This window comes from Nerophis ophidion, linkage group LG07 (assembly GCF_033978795.1).
Source record: "Nerophis ophidion isolate RoL-2023_Sa linkage group LG07, RoL_Noph_v1.0, whole genome shotgun sequence".
NCBI classification, from domain to species: Eukaryota; Metazoa; Chordata; class Actinopteri; order Syngnathiformes; family Syngnathidae; genus Nerophis; species Nerophis ophidion.
Genome location: NC_084617.1, coordinates 30,164,749 through 30,180,496, shown reverse-complemented (window position 1 = coordinate 30,180,496; position 15,748 = coordinate 30,164,749). Strand labels below are relative to the sequence as shown.

General features: G+C 36.2%; 1 protein-coding gene across 3 annotated transcripts in view; it reads left to right on the top strand.

Moving 5' to 3' along the window:
- Nucleotides 1-15,748, top strand: part of cog1 (component of oligomeric golgi complex 1) — a 39,346-nt gene that overhangs the window by 5,680 nt on the left and 17,918 nt on the right. For all 3 annotated transcript variants that reach the window (XM_061905904.1, XM_061905905.1, XM_061905906.1), the window contains 4 exons: nucleotides 24-423; nucleotides 5,836-6,077; nucleotides 11,679-11,860; nucleotides 13,763-13,939. In XM_061905904.1, coding sequence (XP_061761888.1) covers nucleotides 115-423; nucleotides 5,836-6,077; nucleotides 11,679-11,860; nucleotides 13,763-13,939 — 910 coding nt within the window. In that variant the 5' untranslated portion in view covers nucleotides 24-114. The remainder of the gene's footprint in view (nucleotides 1-23; nucleotides 424-5,835; nucleotides 6,078-11,678; nucleotides 11,861-13,762; nucleotides 13,940-15,748) is intronic.

Genomic DNA, 15,748 nt, shown 5'->3' with positions numbered 1-15,748 from the left:
TTCTATTGACCAATCATATCCAGGATCGCGTCTATGACGCATTTGGCCTACGTGGATACCGGAAATGCAACTCTTCCACTTCCGGGTTGTCTATCCCGCTGATTTGCAAGCGAGATGACCGAAGCCTCGACCTCGTCCGTCCGTGTGGCGGACATCAAGGACCCGGTGGTTCTGTTCGAGCGCTACAGCACCGAGGAAATCCGCGGCATTGAGTGCAAAGTCCGCGGGCAGATCGAGCAGAAGAAGGAGGAGCTCAGGCAGATGGTGGGAGAACGCTACCGGGACCTGATCGACGCCGCGGACACCATCGGAGAGATGCGGCACAGCTCGGCCAGCGTGGTCCAGTCCATCCAGGACATGCACCGCTACTGCCAGGGCCTGAAGCAAGGCAGCAAAGTGGGTGCGAGCACCAGCAACCCCGAGGTGAGAGATTGTGGGGTGCGTGTTAATGACGTCACAGGAGCGGCATTCTGGATAGCATTGTAAACAATAACACTCTCCTCACATTTCACAAACAGTTGTTTACTTATAGACTGCATGTAAACAATAACATACTTGTCACATTTCACAAACAGTGAATTGATGAACGTGGACCCAGTCTTAAAGGAGTTGAAAAACTTATTGGGGTGTTACCATTTAGTGGTCAATTGTACGGAATATGTACTGTACAATCTACTAATAAAAGTCTCAATCAATCAGTTGTTTACCTATAGACTGCATGTAAAAAATAACATACTAGTCACATTTCACAAACAGTTGTTTACTTATAGACTACATGTAAACAATAACGTATCATTCACATTTCACAAACAAGTGTTTACATATAAATAACATACTAGTCACAGTTCACAAACCAGTGTTTACTTATAGACCACATCTAAACAATAACATACTTGTCACAAATCACTAACAGTTGTTTACTTAAAGACTGCATGTGAACAATAACATACTTGTCACATTTCACAACCAAGTGTTTACATATAAATAAAACATTAGTTATATTTCACAAACAAGTGTTTACTTATTGACTACATGGTAAACATTAACATACTTGTCACATTTCACAAACAGTTGTTTACTTATAGACTACATGGTAAACAATAACATACTTGTCACATTTCACAAACACTTGTTTACTTATACACTACATGTAATCAATAACATACTAGTCACATTTCACACGCAAGTGTTTACCTATAGACCACATATAAACAATAACATACTGGTCACATTTAACAAACAAGTGTTTAATTAAAAATAACATACTGGTCACATTTCACAAACAGTGAATTACCGTGAATATATTAACGTGGACCGCGACTTAAACAAGTTGAAAAACTTATTCGGGTGTTACCATTTAGTGGTCAATTGTACGGAATATGTACTGTACTGTGCAATCTACTAATAAAAGTCTCAATCAATCAGTTGTTTACATATAGACTGCATGTAAAAAATAACATACTAGTCACATTTCACAAACAGTTGTTTACTTATAGACTACATGTAAACGATAACATATCATTCACATTTCACAAACAAGTGTTTACTTATAGATTACATCTAAACAATAACATACTTGTCGCAAATCACAAATAGTTTACTTATAGACTGCAAGTAAACAATAACATATTTGTCACATTTCACAACCAAGTGTTTACTTATAAATAAAATATTAGTCACATTTCACAAACAAGTGTTTACTTATTGACTACATGTAAACAATAACATATTAGTCACATTTTAGAAACAAGTGTTTACGTATAGACTACATGGTAAACAAACAGTTGTTTACTTATAGACTGCATGTAAACAATAACATACTGGTCACATTTCACAACCAAGTGTTTACTTATAGACTACTCGTAAACAATAACATACAAGTCTAATTTCACAACCAAGTCTTTACATATAGATAAAATACTAGTCACATTTCACAAACAAGCGTTTACTTATAAATAACTTACTAGTCACATTTCACAAACAAGTGTTTACTTATAGATTACATCTAAACAATAACATACTTGTCGCAAATCACAAATAGTTTACTTATAGACTGCAAGTAAACAATAACATATTTGTCACATTTCACAACCAAGTGTTTACTTATAAATAAAATATTAGTCACATTTCACAAACAAGTGTTTACTTATTGACTACATGTAAACAATAACATACTAGTCACATTTTAGAAACAAGTGTTTACGTATAGACTACATGGTAAACAAACAGTTGTTTACTTATAGACTGCATGTAAACAATAACATACTGGTCACATTTCACAACCAAGTGTTTACTTATAGACTACTTGTAAACAATAACAGACAAGTCTAATTTCACAACCAAGTCTTTACATATAGATAAAATACTAGTCACATTTCACAAACAAGCATTTACTTATAAACAACTTACTAGTCACATTTCACAAACAAGTGTTTACTTATAGACTACATGTAAACAATAATATACAAGAGTCATTTCACAACCAAGTGTTTACATATAAATAACATACTAGTCACATTTCACAAACAAGTGTTTACTTATGGACTACATGTAAACAATAACATAGTTGTCACATTTCACAACCAAGTGTTTACATATAAATACAATATTAGTCACATTTCACAAACAAGTGTTTACATATAAATAACATACTAGTCACATTTCACAAACAAGTGTTTACTTATTGACTACATGTAAACAATAACATACTAGTCACATTTTAGAAACAAGTGTTTTCGTATAGACTACATGGTAAACAATAACATACTTGTCACATTTCACAAACAAGTGTTTACATATAAATAACATACTAGTCACATTTCACAAACAAGTGTTTACTTATTGACTACATGTAAACAATAACATACTAGTCACATTTTAGAAACAAGTGTTTTCGTATAGACTACATGGTAAACAATAACATACTTGTCACATTTCACAAACAGTTGTTTACTTATAGACTGCATGTAAACAATAACATATTGGTCACATTTCACAACCAAGTGTTTACTTATAGACTACTTGTAAACAATAACATACAATTCTAATTTCAAAACCAAGTCTTTACATATAAATAAAATACTAGTCACATTTCACAAACACGTTTTTACTTATAAATAACTTACTAGTCACATTTCACAAACAAGTGTTTACTTATAGACTACATGTAAACAATAATATACAAGAGTCATTTCACAACCAAGTGTTTACATGTAAATAACATACTAGTCACATTTCACAAACAAGTGTTTACTTATAGACTACATGTAAACAATAACATAGTTGTCACATTTCACAACCAAGTGTTTACATATAAATAAAATATTAGTCACACTTCACAAACAAGTGTTTACATATAAATAACATACTAGTCACATTTCACAAACAAGTGTTTACTTATAGACTACATGTAAACAATAACACAGTTGTCACATTTCACAACCAAGTGTTTACATATAAATAAAATATTAGTCACATTTCACAAACAAGTGTTTACTTATTGACTACATGTAAACAATAACATACTAGTCACATTTCACAAACAAGTGTTTACTTATTGACTACATGTAAACAATAACATACCAGTCACATTTCAGAGACAAGTGTTTACGTATAGACTACAGGGTAAACAAAAACATACTTGTCACATTTCACAAACAGTTGTTTACTTATAGACTGCATGTAAACAATAACATACTGGTCAAATTTCACAAACAAGTGTTTACTTATAGACTACATGTAAACAATAACATACTAGTCACATTTCACAACCAAGTGTTTACTTATAAATAACAAACTAGTCACATTTCACAAACAGGTGTTTACTTCAAGACTACATGTAAACAATAATATACAAGTCTCATTTCACGAACAAGTGTTTACTTATAGACTACATGTAAATATTAACATACTAGTCACATTTCACAACCAAGTGTTTACCTATAGCCCACATGTAAACAATAATATCCTGGTCACATTTTACAAATAAGTGTTTACTTAAAAACAACATGCTAGTCACATTTCAGAAACAAGTGTTTACTTATAGACTACATGGTAAACAATAACATACTTGTCACATTTCACAAACAGTTATTTACTAATCAGAATCAGATCCCCAAGGGGAAATGAATTTTTTTAGCATAATCCCATTCAAGATCAGACAAACATTACAGGGAGACAGAAAAGGATCAAACATTACAGGGAGACGGAACAGGATTGCTGACGGGTCTGCCAAGTTCTGGTGCCCCTTTCAAAAAAGGTGAGATATAGGTAAACAATAGGGGTGGGTGAGAAAGAAAAAAACGGTCCAAGCCTGGCCCTTGGAGAGAACGTCCAGACTGAGACCAAGGGAAAAAGCAACTCATAGCCATAGCACACATCCCTCTTACATGTGTGTAAGAGGGAAACATCAAAGACATTGAAATAGCAGAGCTGATGCAACCAGCCACTTCTACATACAGCTATGAATAAAAAGTAAAATAAGAATATACACTCTGGTAGCCTCTGCGGTGCGGTGGTCCACACCCTCGTCTGCTGGTGTGGAGAGAGCATGGCCAGTGACAGGAGCAAACCCAACAAAGCAACCAAGAGAACCGACTGCACTCTCAGGCGCACATTTCACAAACAAGTGTTTACTTATAGACTCCATGTAAACAATAACATACTAGTCACATTTCACAAACAGGTGTTCACTTATAAATAACTTACCAGTCCCATTTCACAAACAGTTGTTTACTTATAGACTCCATGTAAACAAAAATATATTGGTCACATTTCACAAACAAGTGTTTTCTTATAGACTACCTGTAAACAATAACATACTAGTCACATTTCACAAACTAGTGTTTACTTATAGACTACACGTAAACAATAACATACAAGTTTAATTTAACGAACAAGTGTTTACTTATAGACTACATGTAAATATTAACATACTAGTCACATTTCACAAGCAAGTGTTTACCTATAGACTACATGTAAACAATAACATACTAGTCACATTTCAGAAACAAGTGTTTACTTATAGACTACATGGTAAACAATAACATACTTGTCACATTTCACAAACAGTTGTTTACTAATCAGAATCAGATCCCCGAGGGGTAATGAATTTTTTTTAGCATAATCCCATTCAAGATCAGACAAACATTACAGGGAGACAGAACAGGATCAAACATTACAGGGAGACAGAACAGGATCGCTGACGGGTCTGCCCAGTTCTGTTGCCCCCTTCAAAAAAAGTGGGATATAGGTAAACATTAGGGGTGGGTGAGAAAAAAAAGCGGTCTAAGCCTGGCCCTTGGAGAGAACGTCCAGACTGAGGCCAAGGGAAAAAAACAACTCATAGCCATAGCACACATCCCTCTTACATGTGTGTAAGAGGGAAACATCAAAGACATTAAAATAGCAGAGCTGATGCAACCAGCCACTTCTACATACAGCTATGAATAAAAAGTAAGATAAAAGTATACACTGTGGTAGCCTCTGCGGTGCTGTGTTCCACACCCTCGTCTGCTGGGGTGGAGGGAGCATGGCCAGTGACAGGAGCAAACCCAACAAAGCAACCAAGAGAACCGACTCCACTCTCAGGCGCACATTTCACAAACAAGTGTTTACTTATAGACTCCATGTAAACAATAACATACCAGTCACATTTCACAAACAAGTGTTTACTTATAAACTGCATGTAAACAATAACATATTAGTCACATTTCCCAAACAAATGTTTACTTATATCAGAAGATGTGTGCGTAAATGTTGCAAGCATACCTTTATGTGTCACAAGATAGTATAATGTACATAACAGTGTGTACTTTTCACGTATTCTTTGAACAGCGGCAGAGGCAGGAGACGTTCTACATAATGGCCTCTCAGATCAAGCTCCTCTTGGAGATCCCAGAACGCATCTGGAGTGCCATGGAGGCCTCCCACTACCTTCAGGCCACTCGGCTCTACCTGCTGTGCTGCCACCTTCACAGCCTGCTGCACCTGGAGGCCGCCACCGGGGGTCACTACAGTCCCGTCCTGGCTCGCTTCCCCATCATTGTGAGGCAGGTCGCCACCACCGCTCACTTCAGGTAAGTCTCTTCAAGGTGACATCCACTCCAGGTGTGATGTGATCAATATCGGCCATCTTTTATCTGTATCGGACGACCTGTTCGACATAAATACGTCAAAAAATACAATTGATAAACATTATCATACCAGTATTTATTTACTAGGGCTGTGAATCTTTGGGCACCATACGATTCCATTCCATTCTTGGGTGTAACAAATTCCATTCAGACTCGATACTTTTTTTTCATAACATTGGGTGCCAGTTTTATGTAGAATTTTTTAGGGTAAAATTGTACTTAACAAAACCAGTTTTATTTCACGGAACATAGACATTTATCACAGTTGTTATCTGTTTTATTGTGAAACTGGCACCCAATGTTATTAAAAATGTCACATATATAAAAGATTCACAGTATGGATGGACCGAATAATCGGTAACCGAATATATTCGGCCGAATATGGCAAAAAAAGCCACATTCGGCCTTCGGTGGAATGAGTTAAATGCAAGGCCGAATAGTCGGGTGTGACGCAATGACGCAATTTTTTTGACGCGGTGACGCAATCAACCAACGTGCAGTGACGCGGTGACGTTGTAACCCGGCGCCTTTGGAAAAATGTCAGCAGTGTGGAGATATTTTAAAGTGTCGGAAAGTGACAAAAGTATTGCAGTGTGCAACAAATGTTCAGCCAAACTGTCTCGAGGAGGTGCCTAGTGGCCGACGTCTTTGAGAGGACGAAAAAGTTTGCGACTGACAGTGCCAAAGCAAACGGAATTACAAAGAAGGTAATGAAGTTTATGGCTTTGGATGATCAACCGTTTAGTGTTGTGGAGGACATTGGCTTTCGGAGACTCATGGAGCACTTTGAACCCCGTTACACGATACCGAGCAGACAGTATTTCTCTGATGTGTGCTCTTTACATTGTGTGTGTGCTGTTTACATTATTAGCCTGTTGTGTAGGCTACCTGTATAAGTGTATGAGTTTACAAGCACACACTTATTGAGATTTAGTGGGAGCTCTGTTTACATTATTAGCCTGTTGTGTAGGCTACCTATACAAGTATATGACAATACAAGCACACACTTAATTGAGATTTACTTGATCCTTCTGTTTACCTTATTAGCCTGTTGTGTAGGCTACTTATATAAGTGTATGACAATACAAGCACACACTTAATTGAGATTTACTTGAGCCTTTTGTTTACATTATTAGTCTATCTACTATGGCTAAGCAGACTTTTGCCAAAAGGACAATAATTCATTCGTTGTGGGTTTATCCACTTTAATGCACTTGAATTTTTTGGAATGCATGTTTTGTTTGAAGGCCTAATATAAATGAAAAACGTTGTGCTTTTTTGAAAAGCAAAGGCTACTGGAATATTAAAAAAATGCCAATATTCAATAAAAATTTACTTTATTTAAAAAACATGTCTAAAAATGTATTCTAGGCTATTTGTGCAATATAAAAAAATTGTGAAAAGCTGCATTCATTATTCGGTATTCAGTATTCGGCCTTCGGCCAAGCGTTTAAATTTTATTCGGCTTCGGCCACAAATTTTCATTTCGGTGCATCCTTAATTCACAGCCATCATATATATATACAAACCCCGTTTCCATATGAGTTGGGAAATTGTGTTAGATGTAAATATAAACGGAATACAATGATTTGCAAATCATTTTCAAGCCATATTCAGTTAAATACATATTTGATGTTTCACGGTGGCAGAGGGGTTAGTGCGTCTGCCTCACAATAAGAAGTTCCTGCAGTCCTGGGTTCAAATCCAGGCTCGGGATCTTTCTGTGTGGAGTTTGCATGTTCTCCCTGTGAATGCGTGGGTTCCCTCCGGGTACTCCGGCTTCCTCCCACCTCCAAAGACATGCACCTGGGGATAGGTTGATTGGCAACACTAAATTGGCCCTAGTGTGTGAATGTGAGTGTGAATGTGGTCTGTCTATCTGTGTTGGCCCTGCGATGAGGTGGCGAATTGTCCAGGGTGTACCCCGCCTTCCGCCCGATTGTAGCTGAGATAGGCGCCAGCGCCCCCCGCGACCCCAAAAGGGAATAAGCGGTAGAAAATGGATGGATGGATGAAACTGATAAACTTTTTTTTTTCTTTTTTGCAAATAATCATTAACTTTAGAATTTGTTGCCTGCAGCATGTGACAAAGAGGTTAAGAAAGGTGGCAATAAATACTGATGAAGTTGAGGAAAGCTCATCAACCACTTATTTGAAACATCCCACAGGTGTGCAGGCTAATTGGGAACAGGTGGGTGCCATGATTGGGTATAAAAGCAGCTTCCATGAAATGCTAAGTAATTTACAAACAAGGATGGGGCGAGGGTCACCAATTTGTAAGCAAATTGTCGAACAGTTTTAGAACGACATTTCTCAACGAATTTTTGCAAGGAATTTAGGGATTTCACCATCTATGGTCCGTAAAATCATCAAAAGTTTCAGAGAATCTGGAGAAATCACTGCATATAAGCGATGATATTACGGACCGTTGATCCCTAAGGCCGGACTGCATCAAAAACAGACATCAGTGTGTAAAGGATATCACTACATGGGCTCAAGAACACTTCATAAAACCACTGTCAGTAATTACAGATGGTCGCTACATCTGTAAGTGCAAGTTAATGTTCTACTATGCAAAGCAAAACCCATTTATCAACAACACCAAGGAATGCCGCTGGTTTTGCTGGGCCCGAGCTCATCTAAGATGGACTGATGCAAAGTGGAAAAGTATCCTGTGGTCTGACGAGTCCACATTTCAAATTATATTTGGAAACTTTGGACATGGTGTCCTCCCGAACAAAGAGGAAAATAACCATCCGGATTGTCATTGGCGCGAAGTTCAAAAGCTAGCATCTGTGATGGTATGGGGGTGCATTAGTGCCCAAGGCATGGGTAACTTACACATCTGGGAAGGCACCATTAATGCTGAATGGTCCATACAGGTTTTGGAGCAACATAAGTTGTCATCCAAGCAACGTTATCATGGACGCCCCTGCTTATTTCAGCAAGACAATGCCAAGCCACGTGTTACAACAGCGTGGTTTCATAGTAAAAGAGTGCGGGTAGTTTCGTGGCCTGCCTGCAGTCCAGACCATTCTCCCATCGAAAATGTGTGGTGCATTATGAAATGTAAAATACGACAGCGGAGACCCTGGACTGTTGAACGACTGAAGCTCTACATAAAACAAGAATGGGAAAGAATTCCACTTTCAAAGCATCAACAATTAGTTTCCTCAGTTCCCAAACGTTTATTGAGTGTTGTTAAAAGAAAAGGTGATGTAATACAGTGGTGAACATGCCCTTTCCCAACTACTTTGTCACGTGTTGCAGCCATGAAATTCTAAGTTAATTATTATTTGCAAAAAAAAATAAAGTTTATGACTTTGAACTTCAAATATCTTGTCTTTGTAGTCCATTCAACTGAATATTGGTTAAAAAGGATTTGCAAATAATTGTATTCCGTTTATATTTACATCTAACACACTTTCCCAACTCATATGGAAACGGGGTTTGTGTGTGTATATATATATATATATATATATATATATATATATATATATATATATATATATATATATATATATATATATATGTGTGTATACATGTATATATATGTGTACATATATGTATGTGTGTATGTATGTATATGTATATATATTTGTGCGTGTGTGTGTGTGTGTGTGTGTGTGTGTGTACTGTCGTGGTCAAAAGTTTCCATACACTTGTAAAGAACATAATGTCATGGCTGTCTTGAATTTCCAATAATTTATTATGGGTCTACTAAAAGTGACCAAATCTGCTGGCTCCATATATATATATGTGGTTGAAAAGGATTTGCAAATCTTTGTATGCCGTTTATATTTACATCTAACACAATTTCCCAACTCATATGGAAACGGGGTTTGTGTGTTCACAGCTGTTTGGAGATGAATAAACAGTTTCTAGTACAAAACCCCAAACCAGTGAAGTGGTCACGTTGTGTAAATGGTAAATAAAAACAGAATAGAATGATTTGCAAACACTTTTCAACTTCAATTTCAATATTCAATTGAACAGACTGCAAAAACAGGATAATTTACGTTCGAACTGAGAAACTTTATTATTTTTTGCAATTATTAGCTCATTTGGAATTTGATGACTGCAACATGTTTCAAAAAAGCTGGCTCAATTTGCAAAAAAGACTGAGAAAGTTGAGTAATGCTCATCAACCACTTATTTGGAACATTCCACGGGTGAACAGGCTTGTTGGGAACAGGTGGGTGCCATGATTGGGTATTAAAGCAGCTTCCATGAAATGTTCAATCATTCACAAACAAGATGGGGTGGGGATCACCACTTTGTGAACAAATGCGTGGGCAAATTGTCGAACAGTTTAAGAACAACATTTCTCAACCAGCTATCTCAAGGAGTTTAGGGATTTCAGCATTTAGGGTCCGTAATATCATCAAAAGGTTCAGAGAATCTGGAGAAATCACTGCACGTAAGTGGCAAGGCCCGTGACCTTGGATCCCTCAGGCAGCACTGCATAAAAAAGCGACATCAGTTTGTAAAGGATATCACCACATGGGCTCAGGAATAATTCAGTAAACCGCTGTCTGTAACTACAGTTGGTTGCTACATCTGTCGCTACTATGCAAAGCCAAAGCCATTTATCAACAACACCCAGAAACGCTGCCAGCTTCGCTGGGCCCGAGCTCATCTAAGATGGACTAATGCAAAGTGGAAAAGTGTCCTGCAGTCTGACGAGTCCACATTTCAAATTGTTTTTGGAAACTGTGGACGTCGTGTCCTCCGGACCAAAGAGGAATAGAACCATCCGGATTTTTCTAGGTGCAAAGTTAAAAAGCCAGCATTTGTGATGGTATTAGTGCCCAAGGCATGGGTAACCTCACATCTGTGAAGGCAACATTAATGCTGAAAGGCACATAGATTCTGGAGCAACATATTTTGCCATCCAAGCAACGTTATAATGGACGCCCCTGCTTATTTCAGCAAGACAATGCCAAGCCACGTGTTACAACAGCGTGGCTTCATAGTAAAAGAGTGCGGCTACTGGACTGGCCTGCCTGTAGTACAGACCTGTAGTACAGACCTGTCTCCCATTGAGAATGTGTGGTGCTATATGAAACGTCAAATACTACAACGGAGACCCTGGACTGTCGAACAACTAAAGCTGTACATCAAGCAAGAATGGGAAAGAATTCCACCTGAAAAGCTTCAAAAATTGGTTTACTTAGTTCCCAAACGTTTACTGAGTGTTGTTAAAAGGAAAGGCCATGTAACACAGTGGTAAAAATGCCCCTCTGACAATTTTTTTGCAATGTGTTGCTGCCACTAAATTCTAAGTTAATGATTATTTGCAAAAAAAAAATAGGTTCTTAGTTTGAACATTAAACATCTTGTCTTTGCAGTCTATTCAATTAAATATAAGTTGAAAAGGATTTGAAAATCATTGTATTCTGTTTTTATTTACTATTTACACAACGTGACAACTTCACTGGTGTTGGGTTGTGTAGCAATGCACTGAAAAGGAAGCCGAAAACATTCCGTACATCACTCATGGTGGTGAAAGTCAAGAAATAAACAAACATGGTTTCCTGCCAGGTCCACCATTCTTCTGGACAGCAAGTCTCTGCTGCGAGGTCGAGCCGTGTCGGATCAGGCAATTGCTGAGGCTCTGCTGTCCACCATGCTGCTGGAGGACAGTTCGCCACGCCAGGTGCTAGCTGACTTCCTGTTGGCACGGAAGGCCTCCATCCAGCACTTGCTCAACCAGCCACAGCATGGTACTACACTCTGCACATTCTAGACATGTATTGCAGAGGTTATGTTCTAGAACTGTATTAAAACCTTTATATTCTCGAACTGTATAGCAGAGTTTATATTCTAGAACTGTATTACAAAGTTTATATTGTAGAACTGTATTACAAATTTTATATTGTACAACTGTATTACGGAGTTTATATTCTAGAACTGTTTAACAGACTTTATATTCTAGAACTGTATTACAAAGTGCATATTCTAGAACTGTACTACAGAGTTTATATTCAAGAATTGTATTACAAAGTTTATATTCTAGACTATATTACATAGTTTATATTCTAGACTATATTACAGAGTTTATATTCTAGAACTGTATTACAAAGTGCATATTCTAGAACTGTATTACAGAGTTTATATTTTAGAACTGTATTACAAAGTTTATATTCTAGAACTGTATTATAAAGTTTATATTCTAGAACTGTATTACAGAGTTTATATTCTAGAACTGTTTAACAGAGTTTATATTCTAGAACTGTATTACAAAGTGCATATTCTAGAACTGTATTACAGAGTTTATATTCAAGTACTGTATTACAAAGTTTATATTCTAGAATTGTATTACAGAGTTTATATTCTAGACTATATTACAGAGTTTATATTCTAGAACTGTATTACAAAGTGCATATTCTAGAACTGTATTACAGAGTTTATAATTTAGAACTGTATTACAAAGTTTATATTCTAGAACCGTATTACAAAGTTTATATTCTAGACTGTATTACAAAGTTTATATTCTACAAATGTATTACAGAGTTTATATTTTAGTACTGTTTAACAGAGTTTAAATTCTAGAACTGTATTACAAAGTGCATATTCTAGTACTGTATTACAAAGTGCATATTCTAGAACTGTATTACAGAGTTTATATTCAAGAACTGTATTACAAAGTTTATATTCTAGAACTGTATTACAGAGTTTATATCCTAGACTATATTACAGAGTTTATATTCTAGGACTGTATTACAAAGTGCATATTCTAGTACTGTATTACAAAGTGCATATTCTAGAACTGTATTACAGAGTTTATATTCAAGAACTGTATTACAAAGTTTATATTCTAGAACTGTATTACAGAGTTTATATTCTAGAACATTTTTATAGAATTTATATTCTAGAACTGTATTGCAAAGTGCATATTCTAGACTGTATTACAGAGTTTATTTTATAGAACCGTATTGCAGAGTTTATATTCTAGTCCTGTATTACAAAGTGCTAATTTACCACTATATTACAAAGTTTATATTTGAGACTATATTACAAAGTGCACATTCTAGAACTGTCTTACAGAGTTTATATACTAAGTCCTATTCTAGAACTTAATTACAGATTTTATATTCTAGAATTGTATTACAAAGTGCACATTCTAGAACTGTCTTAGAGTTTATATTCTACAACCGTATTACAAAGTGCATATTCTAGAACTGTACTACAGAGTTTGTATTTTAGAAATATATTACAAAGTGCTATTTTAGAACTATATTATTGACTTTATATTCTAGGACTGTATTACAAAGTGCCTATTCTACAACTGTATCATAAAGTGTATATTCTAGAACTGTATTACAAAGTATATCTATTCTATAATTGGATTATAAAGTTTATATTCTAGACCTGTATTTCAAAGTATATAATGTAGAACTGTGTTTTAGTGTTTATATTCTATAGGACTGTATTACAAAGTTTATATTCTAGAACTGTATTACAAAGGTATTATGGATATGGACTATCCATATCCATATAGAACACTTTTTAAGCCCTACGCCGTATTACAAAGTTTGCACACTAAGTGGCAGAGTACTACAGTCCTACTATAGGGTACTACAGTTGTAATACATTTCACCCTGTCTATGTACTTCCTTATTCAGGGGCAGGTGTAAAGGCCCAGGTGTGCAGTCTGGTGGAACTGCTGGTGACTACTCTGTTCCAGGCTTATGCTGTGTTCTACACGTCCTCAGAGGGAGGAGCGCGGCCCGGGGAGGCCACCCTCGGCTGTGGCCTGCTCTTCTCCCTTCTGGAAAATGTCACCTCCTCTGCACCTGCAGGTAAATAATGGTGTTGTCCTTCAAGTCTTCATCTTTTACTCCCAACTTTTGGAGCTGAAGATGATTGCATTAATCATGTTTTTACACAAATTAATCACACAATTGATTTAGCTCACCTTCACCTTAATTGCAGAGTTGCCTGAAAGGTGTGTTGTTATCAGTGTGTTGGTGTTTAGGCCACTGCAAACACTCTGATTCTGTTATCGCTGGCTAATTCACCTTCAAAATAAAACCTGGATTGAATTTCAGATAAAACTTTTACCAAGTTCTTTGCAAATTAATGCCATACATTTAAATAAAACATTTTAAAACTGTTCCTGGGTGACATTATGAGCAAAAATGTATTACAGCGTTTATATTCTAGAACTGTATTACAAAGTGCATATCCTACAACTGTCTTACAGCGTTTTTATTCTAGCACTGTATTACAGCATTTGTATTCTAGAACTTTATTACAAAGTGCATATTCTAGAACTGTCTTACAGCGTTTTTATTCTAGCACTGTATTACAAAGTGCATATTCTAGAACTGTATTAGAGAGTAGGCATTCTAGAACTGTACTACGAATTGCATATTCTAGAACTGCATTACAAAGTTTATATTCTAAAACTTACTTACAGAGTTTATATTCTACAACTGTATTACAAAGTGCATATTTTAGAACTGTACAACAGAGTTTATATTCTAGACCTGTATTTCAAAGCGTATTGTCATACTGCATCAGAGAGTTTATATTCTAGAACTGTATTACAAAGTGCATATTCTAGTACTGTACTACAAAGTACACATTCTAGAACTGTACTACAAAGTGCATATTCTAGACCTGTATTACAAAGTTTATGTTCTAGAACTGTCTTACAAAGTTTAAATGTTAGAACCGACGTCTTCAATATGGCCCGCCATATTTCAACAAGGAATGTTACCCACAGGGAGATTGTAGTGGTTTTGATAGATTGACTGTTTTGATGTGGGGATTATGTCTCCATCTAGTTGACAACGTGAGAAACGTGACAAATTCAGGTCAGTGAAATATGATTGACAAATGCACAGCATTCACTTATATGAACCAACGCAAACAACCTTCCCTAGTCATGGTGCAAAAAATATTTCAACGCACATGGTCACACATAACACAACCTCCTGACTGAACTTTGTGAACGTTATAAAAACAGTCCATGCACCATTACAAATTCAAAATTACCCCACTTTAAATCATTTTACCAAGCATGATGGGAAATCACTCTCGACACTGATCAATGTTTGGTGCATTTTGATTGCTTGATATTTCTGGTTAAGGACGTCGTCACGGAAGTAAACAAGGTAGAAGTCAAACTTTCACATTCTCTTAATAGCCACATATATTTTTAATTACATATATTGCCCTCGACCATATTTTTCTAGCCCAATGCGGCCACCCAGTTAGAAAGTTTGGACACCCTTACACTAGAATGACTAAACCTGTGATTAATCATGATTAATCCAAGGTGTGATTTGATTTGTTTTTAAAAAAAACAATCATTAGACATAGGAATGGGTATCGTTCATATATGAATCAAACCCGTTACGCAATGGCACCTAATGATTCAATCCCATTCCGAATCATTGGCTGACGATTCCATTCAGAATCGATTCCCGTTTCAATACTATTCTCGTAATGTATTATTTGATATAATAATTAGGTGGCATAAAGGTGGCCCTAAAAACGTATTTTTAAAAATGTTTTCATTTTGAAAAAAAAACATTTTGTTTGTTGTTTGTTTTAAATAATGTGTTTCTTTAATTATGAATCAGTTCTAGCGTAGTAACACA